This window comes from Scyliorhinus torazame, chromosome 4, assembly GCF_047496885.1.
Source record: "Scyliorhinus torazame isolate Kashiwa2021f chromosome 4, sScyTor2.1, whole genome shotgun sequence".
NCBI classification, from domain to species: domain Eukaryota; kingdom Metazoa; phylum Chordata; class Chondrichthyes; order Carcharhiniformes; family Scyliorhinidae; genus Scyliorhinus; species Scyliorhinus torazame.
In genome coordinates, this window is record NC_092710.1 from 87,576,533 (window position 1) to 87,594,829 (window position 18,297).

General features: G+C 46.0%; 1 protein-coding gene across 1 annotated transcript in view; it reads right to left on the reverse strand.

Moving 5' to 3' along the window:
- Positions 1 to 18,297, reverse strand: part of asrgl1 (asparaginase and isoaspartyl peptidase 1) — a 540,016-nt gene that overhangs the window by 105,911 nt on the left and 415,808 nt on the right. The window contains exon 2 of the mRNA XM_072498343.1: positions 12,426 to 12,631. Within this exon, the coding sequence (XP_072354444.1) occupies positions 12,426 to 12,621 (196 nt within the window). The 5' untranslated portion in view covers positions 12,622 to 12,631. The remainder of the gene's footprint in view (positions 1 to 12,425; positions 12,632 to 18,297) is intronic.

Here is an 18,297-nt window from a genome sequence, read left to right on the forward strand (position 1 = left end):
GACAAACTTATCAGTGCTATCAGGACTGCAACATCAAAGTCAATACTCTCTGTGACTTTAAGTCATTGATACAGATTGTAAATAACTGGATACCCATTAATCATTAGTTACAACATTCCACTGCGTTTCCAGTCCATCAACCAATCTTTTATCCATCCTAATATATCACCCCCATTTCCAAGAGCCCTTATCTTGCCTATTAACCTTTTGTGTGGAACCTTATCAAATGTCTTTTGGAAATGCAGGTTTCTACATCTATTAGTTCCCCTTGATCTGAAACAGAATTTCTCTTGTCTGATCATACTATGATTTTCTAAGTGCATTGCTAAGACTTTCTTAATAACAGGTTTCACCATTTACCCTCCATGATTGTAGTCTGGCTAACTGGGTGCAGTTACCTACTTTTTCTCCCCCTCCTTTCTTGCCAACTTCCTATCCACTGGGACCAATCTAGAATCTTGAAGTTTGGAACAGAACCGTTGCATGTAGGCCATTGAGTCCTGGAGATCCAATGGAATATGCATCCCTCGCTTCTTCAATTAAGTAATTATCAGCCCATGGTTAGCCTCTATTTCTGATCTGCAACTGGTTTCTTCTATGCACACAATATTTATTCAATGCTGTTTCCTCTTTCCCCATCCTCTTTCTCCAGTCTCTGATGGTAAATGTTTACTTTAGTTACTGTCCTTTTTATATATTTCAAAAGCTTTTACTATCTTTTATATTCCTGCCTAGCTTTTCATTCTGTTTGTCCCTCATCAGCTTTCTGGGGACCATTTGCAGGTTACCAAATCACCCGCAATCCTCAGGCTCACTACTATTCTTTGCAACTTTACATTTCCTTCGTAAGCTCAGATGGATCATTCTTGCCAAAACATTTTTTCATAGAATGTATTTCTGTCGAACATTTTGAATTGCTTCTTCAAATGCTTCTCATTGTTTAATTACTGCCATACCCGATAGTCAATTTATCCAATCACCTCACCCAGTTCTCCCCATGTCCATACTTAATTGGTAGTAAGTTTAAGATTCTTGCTTGGGACTGGAGTAGGTCACTTTCAAACTTCATACAGAATTCAGCTGTAATATAATTAGTTTTTCTACTACATCTTTTACTGGGAGGTTACTAATTAACCCTGTCATATTGCATTATACCAGATTAAATTATTAATTAACACAGCCTTGCTGTATACTAGATCTAAAATAGCTTGCACCACATCCTATTTCCTATTATCTCCATGTTTGCTGACCTACAATGGCTCCCAATCAAGCAATGCCTTGATTTTAAAACGGCCACAATCCTCCGAGATAACTATGTTCATCTAATTCTGGCCCGTTGAGCGTCCCATCCTTTTTCAAATTGTTCCACCACTGGTGGCCATGTCTTTAGCTGCCTACGGTCCCAAGCTTTAGAGTTCCTTCCCGACATCTCACGGTCTCTCCACCTTGCTTTCCTCCTTGAAGACATCTCCCCTAATCTCTTCAGCGAGTCTGCATTGACCCTTGAGCACCTTAACTAAGCTCCCACCCCATCCCTGTGACCCCATTTAACCTGCAAATGCCTGGACACCAAAGGACAATTTATCATGGCCAATCCACCTAACCTACACATCTTTGGACTGTGGGAGGTAACCGGAGCACCCGGAGGAAACCCACGCAGACACGGCAAGAATGTGCAAACTCCACACAGTCAGCCGAGGTCGGAATTGAACCAGGGTCCCTGGCGCTGAGAGGCAGCATTGCTAACCACTGTACTATCGTAACGCCCGTTTTAAAAAAAAACTTTTATTCTCCTTTTTCACATTTTCTCTCAAATTAACACCCACCAACAATAACTAATAATCAGTAACGAATATGTCAATCCCCATATCAGTAACAACAATCCCATCCTCCCACCAACCCCCAAACAACTTCCTGCATGTTAACATAAACAAATAACAAAAAGGAATCAGGAATCACCCCTAGTCACCATTCCCACACACAGTCCCCCTTCCTCCAACCCCCCTCAAACTAATGTTCGATGTTATCCAATTCTTGAAAGTGCATAATGAATAATGCCCATGAATTGTAGAACCCCTCCATCCTTCCCCTCAGTTCAAACTTAACCTTCTCAAGAGTCAAGAATTCCAACAGGTCCCCTTGCCACGCCATTGTGACGCCCCCTTATGTGGCCTTGTGCAATGCTTTGTTTTTGAATGCTCCTGCAAAGTCTCTTGCGATGTTTTATTATATTAAAGAAGCTTTATACACACACATGATGGAAGGCAGGAAACCCAGCAACCAACCGGGACCACACTCACCTTGGGAATCTGTACTGTAGCATGCAATAATTAAATGGTTGAAGTTACTCATTAGCAGTGTGCTTTAAAGTTCAATGTGTCAGGGTACAAGTAGATTTAACTATACTACTTAGCTTCTGCTGAAAGGGCAGAATGTAATTAATGTCTGTTGACCTATTTTCATCACTGGATCGTGAAAGGAGTTAGCGAAGACCTATTTTGAGATAAGGAAATAGACAATGTGCTCAGGGTTAAAAAAAAACGCTTGACAATCTCAGCAGGTCTAATAATAATCTAATTAAATAATCTTTATTAGTGTCACAAGTAAGCTTACATTAACACTGCAATGAAACTACTGTGTAAATCCTCTCGTCGCCACAATCCGGCACCTGTTCGGATACAAAGAGGGAGAATTCAGAATGTCCAAATTACCTAACAGCACATCTTTCGGGACTTGTGGGAGGAAACCGGAGCACCCGGAGGAAACCCGCGCAAACACAGGGAGAACGTGCAGACTCCGCACAGACAGTGGCCCAAGCCGGGAATCGAACCTGGGACCCTGGCGCTGTGATGCAACAGTGCTAACCACTGTGCTACCATGGAGAGAGAATGGAGCAATCATTTCAAGTAATACTGAAACGTCAGCTGGGATTCTCTGAAAATGGGGCTATGTCCCCACGCCCGCCGGAAAAAGGGCGCAAATCACTCCAGACTTTTCTCAAAAAGTCCGGAGTGATTCTCCGATTTCAAGAGGGACAGCAGGGCTCCGGCGTGCGCCCCACAGCTCCTGCTGCCAAAAAGGGGCCCTGCAGTACCGGCCACGGCGGCCGTTTTCGCTCTGGCCCCCGAGCAACATGGCGGAGCCACACAGCGGGCAGGCGCAGAAGAAGATAGGCCTCCACCCCCCCACCCCCACCCCCCAGATTGCACCCGCCAATTGGTAGCCCTAGATCGCGGGCTTGGTCGTTTTGTGGGCCCTGTGGACTACCTTGAACTCAATCAAGCTAAGTCCAGCATAGGACGAGGATGTATTCACCCTTTTCAAGGCTTTTTCCCACAGTTCAGTTTCCAGCTCCCCATCTAGCTCCTCTTTACCTCTCTGATAGGGGTCCCTTTCCCACTCTAACAATTCCCTGTATATCTCCGAAACCTTCCAACCTCCAACTCCTGTTTTTGACAGCACTTTTATCCTGTAGTCCCCTCAGGGGGCGAGGAAAGCTTGGGACCTGCCTCCGTACAAAGTCCCGCACTTGAAGGTACTGAAACCCGTTCCCACCCGGCAAATCAAACTCCTCCTCTGACGTCTCCAAGGTCGGAAAGCCCTCCTGGATGAATAGATCCTCAAACCTCTCAATCCCTGCCCGCTGCCATACCTTAAAGCCCCCATCCAGCCCCCCGGGACAAACCGGTGATTGTCACAGATCAGTGACCACACTCCAGTCTCATATGCTGCCTCCATTGCCCCCACACCCTTCGGGCTGCCACCTGTAGAGCACCGAGCCGGCGGGAACGGCAGGGGCGCCGTCAGTAAAGCCTCCAAACTCGTACCTTGCAGGATGCTGCCTCCATCCGCTCCCAAACTGACCCCTCCCCACAACCCACTTCCTGACTATCGATATGTTGGCAGCCCAGTAATAGTTAATAAAGCTCGGGAGAGCCAAGCCCCCTTCTCCGCAGGTCCGTTCCAGGAGTGTCCTCTTTACTCTCGGGGTTTTACCCATCCATATAAATCTCGTCATCGCCGCATTAATACTTCTGAAAAAAGCCTTTGGGATAAAAATCGGGAGACACTGAAAAAAGAAAAGCAGTCTCGGAAGGAGAGTCATCTTCACCGTCTGAACCCTCCCCGCCAGCGTTAGTGGGAGCATGTCCCATCTACAAATATCCCATCTCATTTGATCCACTGCTTTGCCCAAATTTAACTTGTGAAGCTGCCCCCAATCCTTGGCCACTTGAATCCCCAGATACCTAAAACTCCTCCCAACCACTTTAAAAGGTAGCTCCTTCAGCCTCCTTTCCTGCCCCCGTGCCTGGATCACGAACATCTCGCTTTTCCCATATTTAACTTATAGCCTGATAATCGCCCAAATTCTCCTAATACTTCCATGATTTTGGTCATCCCGCCCACTGGATCCGTGATATAAAGCAGCAAACCGTCCACATAGAGAGACCCTGTGTTCCAACCCCCCACCCCCTCACTATACCCCGCCAGGCATTCGCTGCTCTCAGGGCCATTGCTAAGGGTTCTATGGCCATGGCAAACAGTAATGGGGAGAGCGGGCATCCCTGCCTTGTCCCCCGACAAAGACTAAAGTATTCCGACCAAACTCAGTTAGTTCTTACGTTTGACACCGGGGCCTGGTACAGTAGCCGGACCCACTCCACAAATCCCTGCCCAAACCCAAACCTGCCTAAAATATCCCATAGATACTTCCACTCCACTCGGTCGAAAGGCTTCTCCGCGTCCATGGCAACTACCATCTCAGCCTTGCGCCCCTCCGCTGGCATCATAATTACATTAAGAAGCCGTCTAATGTTAGATGTCAGGTGCCTGCCCTTTACAAATCCCGTCTGATCCTCCCCAATTATCTCAGAGACACAATCCTCTATTCAAGTGGCCAGGATCTTTGCCAATAATTTGGCATCTACATTCAAGAGGGAGATTGGCCTGTACGATCCACAGCTCTCCGAATCCTTGTCTCGCTTCAGGATGAGAGAAATTGATGCCAGTGATAACGTTGGGGGTAGCACTCCCAGCTCCTTGGATTCGTTGAAAGCCTTAACCACGAGCGGCCCCAGTAACCCAGAGAACTTCTTATAAAATTCCACTGGGAATCCGTCAGGTCCCGGGGCTTTACCCCAGTTCATCTATCACCTCCCCAAGCCTAATCTGGTCACCCAGGGCCTCCACCAGCTCCTCATTTACCTTCGGGAACTCCAGCCTCCCCAGGAATTGATTCATGCCCTCCTCCCCAACCGGGGGTTCCGGCTCGTATAGCTAGCTATAAAATTCCCGGAACACGTCATTCACCGCCCCCCGGGTCCATCACCGTCTTCCCCCTCAAATCCTTTATTTTCCCTATTTCTCTCGCCGCCTCCAGTTTCCTCAGCTGATGCACCAGCATCCTGCTAGCTTTCTCTCCATGCTCATATATTGCCCCTTTCACCCTCCTCAGCTGACCCTCCGCCTTTCCTGTGGAAAGGAGCCCAAACTTCATTTGAAGTCTCTGACGCTCCTTCAGGAGCTCCTCATTTGGAGACTCCGAGTATCTCCTGTCCACCTGTAGGATTTCTCCTCCCAACCTGTCCAGATCCAACCGCTCAGTTTTATCCCTGTGGGCTCGAATCGAAATACATTCCCCTCTAATGACCGATTTCAGTGCCTCCCAGACCACCCCAGCTGTAGTCTCTCCCGTACCATTGATCTTTATGTACGCCTGAATGGCCTCTCTCACTCGCTCACAGATCTCTTCCTCCGCTAACAGCCCTGTATCTAGTTTTCACTGTGGGCGCTGGGACATTCCCGTGCCTGCCTGTAGATCTATCCAGTGTGGTGCCTGATCTGAAACCACAATTGCTGAGTACTGAGTGTCCTCAACCCGTGCTAGCAGTGTTTTATCTAGCACGAAGAAATCTATCCTGGAGTACGCCTTATGTACATGGGAGTAGAATGAATATTCCCTGCTCTTTGGTCTCTCAAATCTCCACGGATCCACCCCTCCCATGCGCTCCATGAATCCCCGCAGTTCCTTTGCCATTGCCGATAGCTTCCTCGACCCAGCACTCGACTGGTCTAACCTCGGGTCCAGGACCGTATTAAAGTCACCATCCAAGTTCAGCCGGTGTCAGTCAAGGTCTGGGATCTTCCCCAGCACCTTCCTGACAAACGCAACACCATCCCAGTTTGGGGCATATATATTCACCAGCACCACTGCCATTCCCTCTAGCTTCCCACTAACCATAACAAATCTGTCTCTCGGGTCTACCTCTATCTTCCCCACCTCGAATGTCACCCTTTTGTTCATCAGGATAGCCACCCCCCTTGTTTTAAAATCCAGTCCTGAATGAAACACTTGCCCGACCCATCCCTTCTTTAATCTAATTTGGTCTCCCAGCTTCAGGTGTGTCTCCTGTAACATGGCCATGTCCGCTTTTAACTGTCTCACGTGTGCGAACACACGGGCTCTCTTAACCAGCCCGTTCAGTCCACTAACATTCCACGTGACCAGTCTGGTCGGGGGGCCCTTGCCCCATGACCTTTCCTAGGCCAGCTCCTAGCCGTTTTCCACACCTCACTTGATCCGCCCCTTGGCGGCGACCACCATCTGATCTCCATCTCCAGTCTGCTAGCTGTCTCTTACCCATCAGCAGTACCCCCCTCCCACTTTGTCTTTCCTCATCTCTCCCCCCACTTTGTTCTCGTGAACTAGCTATCCAGCTAGCCAACATCTCCCACCCTCTGGCATCAACAAGCCTGCCATCTGCCAGATTCTATCCCCCCTAAACATAGCACAAGCACTCAACACAGTAACAACAATCCCCAATAGCAAACATACCATCCCCCAACGCACAGGCACCAGGGCCCCCCCTTTTAACCGATTCTTATCAGTCCCATCACCTTCAAACAGAATCAAAGACAATAGAAGCAGCTTCAAGCAGCTTAAGCAAAATTATGCATGCAAGAATCAACCATCTTTGTTACAGAAAAGAAAACCCCCCGTCGCAACTTAAAAGTTTTTTCCTTTGTAATCCAGTATATGAAGCAATGAATCAAAATCAAATTAGACAAGATTCTTCCCAAACATTGCGACTTAACCCACTGAATTAGAAAGACTGAAATTTTAAAGATAAAACAAAACACATAACTATTTCTCACCACCCCACCCCACCCCCCACCCCCACTTTATCCCTTCGCCCAAACTCAGTCCACCACAGTTTGAATTTAAAAGCCCTTAAACCAGATTATTGTCCTTCATAAATGTAGCCACCTCTTCCGTAGAATTAAAGTACAGCTCCCGGTTCTCATAGGTCACCCAAAGACGAGCCGGGTATAGCAGTCCAAATTTAATGTCTTTCGCAAACAGGGCCACCTTAACTTTGTTGAAACTTGCTCTCCTCTTTGAGTTCTTGTCCCAATCTTGGTACACCCGGATCTCTGATTCTTCCCACATGTACCGTTTCGTCTGCCTGGCCCACTTCATGATACGCTCCTGGTCGAGGAATCGATGTAGCCTCACCACCATGGCCCTCGGGGGCTCACGACCCTGGGGCTTACGTACGAGCGCCCTATGCGCTTGGTCCACCTCCAACGGATGGTCAAACACATCGGCCCCGACCATCTCCTGCAACACCTTCCCCACATACGTACCCGCATCGGATCCCTCCTTTCCCCCCTGGCAGCCCGACGATTCGGATATTTTGCCTGCGAGACCGGTTCTCCAAGTCTTCTACCTTATCAAGCAGTTGTTATGTCCTGTAGAATGCTAATTTCCAAAGCCATTGCAGTGGACTCCTCCGCTCGTTCGGTCGCCAGCTCCTGCAGCTTTAAAATCTCCTGTCCCTGGGTCGTCATTTTCTCCTCCACCTTAAATCGAGGCTATCGCCTGGGTCATGTCTTCTCCACACTTCTTGCGATGCCGGGCAAACTTCTCATCCAGGTACTCGACCCATTGCTCCATCGACCAGTGAGCTGGCGCGGACACGCTTTGTCTCATTACCATTGAGCTCGATGACCTCTGATTCTTGCTTTCACTCATCTTTTGGTTTCTTCTTTTTTGACTCTTATTTGGACACAATTCCATAAATTGATGGTCACCTCCTTTTCCTCTCCCTTCGATCAACTTATGTTGAGAAATTTCCTGAAACATTCGGCATAAAAACCATTAAAAAGAACACTAAGGGCGAGAGCTGCTGAATGTGCGACCTTTCACTCCATGGTCGCCACCGGAAGTCCCCTGCTGAGATTTTCCAGCACTTGATTTTTATTTCCGATTCCAGCAATTTGATTTTATCAATGTGCTCAGGGTGATTTGTTACATGCTCAGATGGTAAAGCATTTGGAAATTTGTAGTTACTCTCAGTTCTGGGAGTCTTGTTCAGAACACTCGTGTCATAAAGAACCATCATGGATAATAGCCAGGCTGATAAATTGCCAAGTGGTCAACCCGATGATTGGGAAGGTTTTAGATACGAACAAATGTTGACAAAAGAATTTTCAAAGAGGGAGAAAATACAAGTGAGTTAACTTGTCAGAAATATGAATATCGATTCTAAGAATTTCTCACCTAAAAAAAGAAAAATGTAAATGTGGGACCTTTTGTGATTGAGGTAGATGTTATGTGGAATAAGGAGATGTCAAAAAATTGTGTCTGACTTCACAGTAGAAAACACAAACAAACCAGGAATATTGGGGAATCAAGGATCTAATTAGAGTGATGACTTGAAAGTAATTAATAATAGCAAAGAAAAAGAACTGAAGGAATGAACAGGACTGAAAGATGACAAAACTCCCGGACATGGTGGTGTATATCCTAGGGGGTCGGAAAAAAGTGGCTTTGGAAATAGTGAATTAGTGAATGCAGTCATCTTCCAAAACTTTTGGTATTTGGGAATGGTTCCAGCAAAGGTAACATTGCAAGTCAAGAAAAGAGGGAAAGTGAAAGCGGGTAACTATGGTCCATTAGCCTGACATTAGCCATCAAGAAAATTCATTATTCAGAAAGCAGAACTCGGTACTTTGAAAGTCGTATGATTAGGCAGAGTCAACATGGTTTCTTTAAAAGGTCTGTGGAATCAATTATTTTTATTTATTTTTTTATGAAGGGGCAATGTAGCGTGGCCAATCCACCTACCCTGTACATCACACAGACACGGGGAGAATGTATAAACACCACACCAGCCCATCCAACCTAAACCCTTTAACACTTCTGGGGCCTGTATCCCTCTATTTCCATCCTAATCATGTATTTGTCAAGACGCCCCTTAAACGTCACTATCGTACCTGTCCCTGCCATATCCTCCCATTACGCGGTGAGAAAAAAACTTCTCTCACACATCTCCTCTAAACTTTGCCCCCTGCACCTTAAACCATAGTAACTGACTCTTCTACTCTGGGAAAAAGCCTCTGACTATCCGCTCTGTCCATGCCCCTCATAATTTTGTAGACTTCTATCAGGTCGCTCCACAACCTCCGTCGTTCCAGTGAGCACAAATCGAGTTTATCCAACCTCTCCTCATAGCTAATGCTCTTCATACCAGGCAACGTCCTTGTAAACCTCTTCTGTTCCCTCTCCAAAGCCTCCACATCCTTCTGGTAGTGTGGTGACCAGGATTGAACACTATATTCCAAGTGTGGCCTAACTAAGGTTCTGTACAGCTGCAGCATGATTTGCCAATTTTTATACTCAATGCCCTGTCCAATGAAGGCAAGCATGCCATCTGCTTTTTTTTATTATTATTTATTTATTTTTAAAATAAATTTAGTGTACCCAATTATTTTTTTCCAAATAAGGGGCAATTTAGCATAACCAATCCACCTCCACGGTACATTTTTAGGTTGTGGGGACAAAACCCACGCAAAGACGGGGAGAATGTGCAAACTCCACATGGGCAGTGACCCAGAGTCGGGATCGAACCTGGGACCTCAGCGCCGTGAGGCAGCAGGCTAACCACTGTGCCACCATGCTGCCCACTTACCATCTGCTTTCTTGGCTATCTTTTCCACCTGCATTGACACTTTCAGTGACTTGTGTACACCATATCCCTCTGCCTAACATTACTCTTAAGGGTTCTGCTATTTACTGTATATTTCCCACCTGTATTAGACCTTCCAAAATGCATTACCTCACATTTGTACGAATTAATCTCCACCTGCTATCTCTCTGCCTAAGTCTCCAATCAATCTATATCCTGCTGTGTCCTCTGACCGTCCCCACCCCTATCCACAAGTCCACTAACCTTCGTGTTGTCCACAAACTTGCCATATTTGACCTGGTACAATAAAACTTCATGGGCCGGGGTCCAAAGTCGATGTTAACGACTCTGCCACCTCTACTGGTTCTGCCCTGCCAGTGGGGCAGGACATTCCCAGGAACAGTGCTTGCGGCGTCTGGGTCATTATCTGTAAGGTATGATTCCGTGAGCATGACTAAGTCAGGCTATTGCTTGACTAGTCTGTGAGTTAGCTCTCCAAATTTTGGCATAACCAGATGTTAGTAAGGATGATTTGTAGTGTCGGCTGGGCTGAGTTTGCAGTTATCGTTTCCAGGCCTGGGCCGATGCCTGATGATCCGTCCAGTATCATTCCTTTTTGTTTCCTTTGAAGCAATTGAATACAACTGAATGGTTATCTGGGCCATTTCAGAGGGTAATTAAGAGTAAACCACATTTCTGTGGGTATGGAGTTATATGAGCCAAGGACAGCAGGTCTCCTTCCCTAAAGACTTCATTACTTTTAATTCCAGATATTTTATGGAGTTTAAATTCCACCATCGTGGTAGGATTTTAACCCAGGTCACCAGAGCATTACACTGGGTCGCTGGATTACTAGTCCAGTGACAATATCACTACACCATTGCCTCCCCATAATAAAACCTAGGATACGATATGCTATTAACTGCTCTCTCAACAGCACGGGTTCAATTCAGGCCTTGGATAACTGTCTGTGCATGGTTTTGCATCTTTGACTTTGTCGATATACATGTTTCTGGAACATACCTCTTCATTCACCTGAGGAAGGAGCAGTGCTCCGAAAGCTAGTGTTTTGAAACAAACCTGTTGGATTTTAACCTGGCGTTGTAAGATTTCTTACTGTCTGCATTGAGTTTGCACTTTCTCCCCGTGTCTGCGTGGGTTTCCTCCGGGTGCTCCAGTTTCCTCCCACAGTCCAAAGATGTGCAGGTTGGGTGGATTGGCCATGCTAAACTGTCCCTTAGTGTCCAACGGTTAGATGACTATCAACAATAGGGCTGGGCATTTGGCCGAGATAGGGTGCTCTTTCAGTGGGTCGGTGCAGACTCGATAGGCACTTCTGCACCCTCAGTATTCTATGATTCGGTCTTATTCTTCTAACATGCCTAGCCATCTTCAGGGACTTATGTACGTATACCCTTTATTCCTTTAGAGATAAATAGAACATAGAACAATACAGCGCAGTACAGGCCCTTCGGCCCACGATGTTGCACCGAAACAAAAGCCATCTAACCTACACTATGCCATTATCATCCATATGTTTATCCAATAAACTTTTAAATGCCCTCAATGTTGGCGAGTTCACTACTGTAGCAGGTAGGGCATTCCACGGCCTCACTACTCTTTGCGTAAAGAACCTACCTCTGACCTCTGTCCTATATCTATTACCCCTCAGTTCAAAGTTATGTCCCCTCGTGCCAGCCATATCCATCCGCGGGAGAAGGCTCTCACTGTCCACCCTATCCAACCCCCTGATCATTTTGTATGCCTCTATTAAGTCTCCTCTTAACCTTCTTCTCCCCATTATTTTGTACAGTCGCTTTGCATTCTTCCTGCCAAAATGAATCACCTCACACTTCTCTGAATTGAACTTCATCTGCCACTTGTCTGCCCAATCCACCAACATGTGGATATGGGATATGTTTGCAAAGTGACGACTATCTGTTTAGAATTTGAATACGGAATGCAGCCAGATCATACTAAGAGGTTGGTGGCATGGTGGCGCAGTGGTTAGCACCACTCCCCCTTCTGAACTACCCTCCATTCTCTCTCTCACACACACAAACAACAGAGGTGAAAGGGGAAGAAAATATTAATAAAAATAAAAGGATCGGGCAGCATGGTGGCACCGTGGTTAGCACTGCTGCCTCACGGCGCCGACGACCCGGGTTCTATCCCGGGTCACTGTCAGGTTGAGCTTGTCTCAGTGTTTGCGTGGGTTTCACCCCCACAACCCAAAGATGTGCAAGCTAGGTGGATTAGCCACGCTAAATTGCCCTTAAAATGAATTGGGTACTCTAAATTTAAAAAAAACTAAGGGGAGAAATGTGGAGATAACGGGTTTCTGTTGCCATGTTTATATTTGAAAATTCACAACTGGTCCTCTCAAAAACTTAACCACTGGATGAAAATATTGACTGCACTAGAATTTAAAGCAGATGAATGGAATGAACTTACCAGCATTAAAATGAGGGTCGTTTTCTAAAAACATTGAAGCTTCTTCCACCATGTCCAGGGCAGTGCCTCCCTGCTGGCTCCGGCGATATGCTTGGAGGGCAGCCTCCTTCACGAGCAGCAGACAGATCTCCTGAAAATCCTCCTTGTATTTTCCACAGCCTCCATGTATGACAATTACAGGATTCTTGGTGCACATCCTGAATAGACTGTGATAAATCTTTCCATGAGATTTAAATCAGCATAGATTATCATAGATTATCATAGAATTTACAGTGCAGGAGGCCATTCGGCCCATCGAGTCTGCACCGGCTCTTGGAAAGAGCACCCTACCCAAAGTCAACACCTCCACCCTATCCCCATAACCCAGTAACCCCACCCAACACCAAGGGCAATTTTGGACACGAAGGGCAATTTATCATGGCCAATCCACCTAACCTGCACATCTTTGGACTGTGGGAGGAAACCGGAGCACCCGGAGGAAACCCACGCACACACGGGGAGGATGTGCAGACTCCCCACAGAAAAAAAATGAAGTTACTGTTAAAAGCCCCTAGTCGCCATATTCCAGTGCCTGTTCGGGGAGGCTGGTACGGGAATTGAACCGTGCTGCTGACCTGCCTTGGTCTGCTTTAAAAGCCAGCTCTTTAGCTCTATGTTAAACCAGCCCCTGTAACAGCAATGAACATTTCATACATATCGCTCAACCTAACACGGAAACACAAAGGGAATTGCGCTGAAGCAGTTCATGAAGAGCTAGAGACCAGGGGAAGGCGATCATTTTCCGCCTGCACGTGTCAGGTCAGGAGCCTCATCTGTCCCGACACATTGGAAACTGGGATCTGCATTCTCCAGCTAACTCCCCAGCAGAAATTGCAGTTCCGAGTTTGCCCCTCCTTTCTCTCCCAATCACAGCTCCGTAACTTTCATGTTTCTCAAACTGTTTTAGTAATTAATTTCAACACAATTCCATTCAGGCCTGATATGGCCATCTATCATAACACATTTCAGTCTGCAATGTTAACTCTACCCACTTGGTTTGGGCAGCATTGAGGCACAGTGGCTAGCACTGCTGCCTCATGGCGCCAAGAACCCGGGTTCAATCCCGGCCCCGGGTCACTGTCCGTGTGGAGTTTGCACATTCTCCCCCTGTCTGTGTAGGTCTCACCCCCACAACCCAAAGATGTGCACAGTAGGATAATCGGCCACACTAATTGCCCCTTAATTGGAAAAAACAATTGCGTACTCTAAATTTATAAAAAACTCAACCCACTTGGAGAATTCACCCTCAGTTCTCCAATTCCACCTCTTACATTTTTGCTTTTTTACCCTATTGCCTTCACTGCGAGAATAGCTTCAATTAGTCAAAGGACTTCAGTAAAGCCTTTGACAAGATGCCTCAAGATGTGGAGGTGCCAGTGTTGGACTGGGGTGAGCACAGTAAGACGTCTTACAACACCAGGTTAAGGTCCAACAGATTTATTTCAAATCACTAGCTTTTGGAGCACTCCTCCTTCCTCAGGTGAATGAAGAGGTGGGTTCCAGAAACACACATCAGGACAAATTCAATGATGCAAGACGATACTTTGAATGCGAGTCTTTGCAGGTAATTAAGTCTTTACAGGTCCAGACGGAGCGACTGGAAGAAAAATCGCCAGACAGGAATGTTCCTTTCCAGTCGGGGCACACTTCAGCAGTCAAGGACATTCAGCCTCTGATCTTTGGGTAAGCGTTCTCCAAGGCGGCCTTCAGGAGGCACCACAATGCAGAATCACCGAGCAGAAACTTATAGCCAGGTTCCGCACACATGAGTACGGCTTCAACCGGGACCTTAGATTCATGTTAAAGGATGGTCACGACTGGGAGTTAAATATCCAAGGGTATCAAACCTTTTGGAAGGACAGAGTGGATGGTAAGGGAGGTGGTGTAGCTCTGTTATTTAAGGATGACATCCGGGCAACAGTAAGGGATGACATCGGTGCTATGGAGGATAAGGTTGAATCCATTTGGGTGGAAATCAGGAATAGTAAGGCGAAAAAGTCACTGATAGGAGTAATCTATAGGCCACCAAATAATAACATTATGGTGGGGCAGGCAATAAACAAAGAAATAACAGATGCATGTAGAAATGGTACAGCAGTTATCATGGGGGATTTTAATCTACATGTCGATTGGTTTAACCAGGTCAGTCAAGGCAGCCTTGAGGAGGAGTTTATAGAATGTATCCGCGATAGTTTCCTAGAACAGTATGTAATGGAACCTACAAGGGAACAAGCGGTCCTAGATCTGGTCCTGTATAATGAGACAGGATTGATTCACGATCTCATAGTTAGGGATCCTCTCGGAAGGAGCGATCACAATATGGTGGAATTTAAAATACAGATGGAGGGTGAGAAGGTAAAATCAAGCACTAGAGTTTTGTGCTTAAACAAAGGAGATTACAATGGGATGAGAGAAGAACTAGCTAAGGTAGACTGGGAGCAAAGACTTTATAGTGAAACAGTTGAGAAACAGTGGAGAACCTTCCAAGTGATTTTTCACAGTGCTCAGCAAAGGTTTATACCAACAAAAAGGAAGGGCAGTAAAAAGAGGGAAAATCGACCGTGGATATCTAAGGAAATAAGGGAGAGTATCAAATTGAAGGAAAAAACATAAAGTAGCAAAGATCAGTGGGAGACTAGAGGACTGGGAAATATTTAGGGGTCAACAGAAAGCTACTAAAAAAGCTATAAAGAAGAGTAAGATAGATTATGAGAGTAAACTTGCTCAGAATATAAAAACAGATAGTAAAAGTTTCTACAAATACATAAAACAAAAAAGAGTGGCTAAGGTAAATATTGGTCCTTTAGAGGATGAGAAGGGAGATTTAGTAATGGGAGATGAGGAAATGGCTGAGGAACTGAACAGGTTTTTCGGGTCGGTCTTCACAGTGGAAGACACAGATAACATGCCAGTGACTGATGGAAATGAGGCTATGACAGGTGAGGACCTTGAGAGGATCGTTATCACCAAGGAGGTAGTGATGGGCAAGCTAATGGGGCTAAAGGTAGACAAGTCTCCTGGACCTGATGGAATGCATCCCAGAGTGCTAAAAGAGATGTCTAGGGAAATTGCAAATGCACTAGTGATAATTTACCAAAATTCACTAGACTCTGGGGTGGTCCCGGCGGATTGGAAATTAGCAAACGTGACACCACTGTTTAAAAAAGGAAGTAGGCAGAAAGTGGGTAATTAGAGGCCAGTGAGCTTAACTTCGGTAGTAGGGAAGATGCTGGAATCTATCATCAAGGAAGAAATTGCGAGGCATCTGGATGGAAATTGTCCCATTGGACAGACGCAGCATGGGTTCATAATGGGCAGGTCGTGCCTAACTAATTTAGTGGAATTTTTTGAGGACATTAACAGTGCGGTAGATAACGGGGAGCCAATGGATGTGGTATATCTGGATTTCCAGAAAGCCTTTGACAAGGTGCCACACAAAAGGTTGTTGCATAAGATAAAGATGCATGGCATTAAGGGGAAAGTAGGAGCATGGATAGAGGATTGGTTAATTAATAGAAAGCAAAGAGTGGGGATTAATGGGACATTCTCTGGTTGACAATCAGTAGCTAGTGGTGTCCCTCAGGGATCAGTGTTGGGCCCACAACTGTTCACAATTTACATAGATGATTTGGAGTTGGGGACCAAGGGCAATGTGTCCAAGTTTGCAGACGACACTAAGATAAGTGGTAAAGCAAAAAGTGCAGAGGGTACTGGAAGTCTGCAGAGGAATTTGGATAGGCTAAGTGAATGGGCTAGGGTCTGGCAGATGGAATACAATGTTGACAAATGTGAGGTTATCCATTTTGGTAGGAATAACAGCAAAAGTGATTATTAGTTAAATGATAAAATATTAAAACATGCTGCTGTGCAGAGAGACCTGAGTGTGCAAGTGCATGAGTCGCAAAAAGCTGGTTTACAGGTGCAACAGGTGATTAAGAAGGCAAATGGAATTTTGTCCTTCATTGCTAGAGGGATGGAGTTTAAGACGAGGGAGATTCTGCTGCAATTGTATAAGGTGTTAGTGAGGCCACACCTGGAGTATTGTGTTCAGTTTTGGTCTCCTTACTTGAGAAAGGACGTACTGGCACTGGAGGGTGTGCAGAGGAGATTCACTAGGTTAATCCCAGAGCTGAAGGGGTTGGATTACGAGGAGAGGTTGAGTAGACTGGGACTGTACTCGTTGGAATTTAGAAGGATGAGGGGGGATCTTATAGAAACATAAGATTATGAAGGGAATAGATAGGATAGATGCGGGCAGGTTGTTTCCACTGGCGGGTGAAAGCAGTACGAAGTCTTACAACACCAGGTTAAAGTCCAACAGGTTTGTTTCGATGTCACTAGCTTTCGGAGCGCTGCTGGGTGAAAGCAGAACTAGGGGGCATAGCCTCAAAATAAGGGGAAGTAGATTTAGGACTGAGTTTAGGAGAAACTTCTTCACCCAAAGGGTTGTGAATCTATGGAATTCCTTGCCCAGTGAAGCAGTAGAGGCTCATTCATTAAATGTTTTTAAGATAAAGATAGATAGTTTTTTGAAGAATAAAGGGATTAAGGGTTATGGTGTTTGGGCCGGAAAGTGGAGCTGAGTCCACAAAAGATCAGCCATGATCTCATTGAATGGTGGAGCAGGCTCGAGGGGCCAGATGGCCTACTCCTGCTCCTAGTTCTTATGTTCTTATGTTGCATTACATTCACCCACCACCATCTGGCCTGGGCTTGCGAAATCCTACCAACTGTCCTGGCTTGAGACAATTCACACCTCGTTAATCTGCGACTATCCCTCTCTCCAATCGCTCCGTCTGGACCTGTAAAGATTTAATTACCTGCAAAGACTCGCATTCAAAGTATCATCTTGCATCATTGATGTTGTCCATAGATGAGTTTCTGGAACCCACCTCTTCATTCACCTGAGGAAGAAACTGTGCTCCAAAAGGTAGTGATTCGAAACAACCTGTTGGACTTTAACCTGGTGTTGTAAGACTTCATAAGGTGCCTCATGGCAGACTGGTACTAAAGGATAATCACATGGGATCAGAGGTGAGGTGGTAAGATGGATACATAACTGGCTCGGTCACAGAAGGCAAAGGGTACCAGTGGAAGGCTGTTTTTCTCAATGGAAGGTTGTAACTAGTGGTGTTCCACAGGGATCTGTGCTTAGGCCTGTCGTTTGTAGTATACATAAATTATTTGGAGGAAAATGCAGCTGGTCTGATTCGAAAGATGGTACTAAGATTGGTGGAGTGGCAGATAGTGTTGAAGACTGTCAGAGGATACAGCAGGACATAGATAGGTTGGAGACTTGGGCAGAGAAATGGCAAATGGGTATTCAATCCAGAGACATGTGAGGTAATGCATTTTGGTAGATCTAACATGGATGGGGAATATACTGTAAATGGCAAAACTCTTAGAAATATAGAACGTCAGAGAGAGCTGTGTGTGCAGGTTCAGAGAGGTCTGGGTGTGCAGGTCCACAGATCTCTGAAAGTGGCAATATAAATGGACAAGGTAGTCAAGAAAGCATACGGAATGTTCGCCTTCATTGGACGAGTCATTGAGTATAAAAACTGGCAAGCCGTGCTATAGATGTACAGAACCTGGTAAGGCAGCACTTGGAATACTGCGCACAATTTTGTTCGCCACACTACCAGAAGGATGTGGAGGCTTTAGAGAGGGTGCAGAGGAGGTTTACCAGGATGTTGTCTGGTCTGCAGGGTGTTAGCTATGCGGAGTCCGAATGGACTCGGACTGTTTTCATTAGAACGACAGAGGTTGAGGAGCGACCTGATAGAGAACTACAAGATTATGAGGGGCATGGATAGAGTAGATGGGCAGGCAG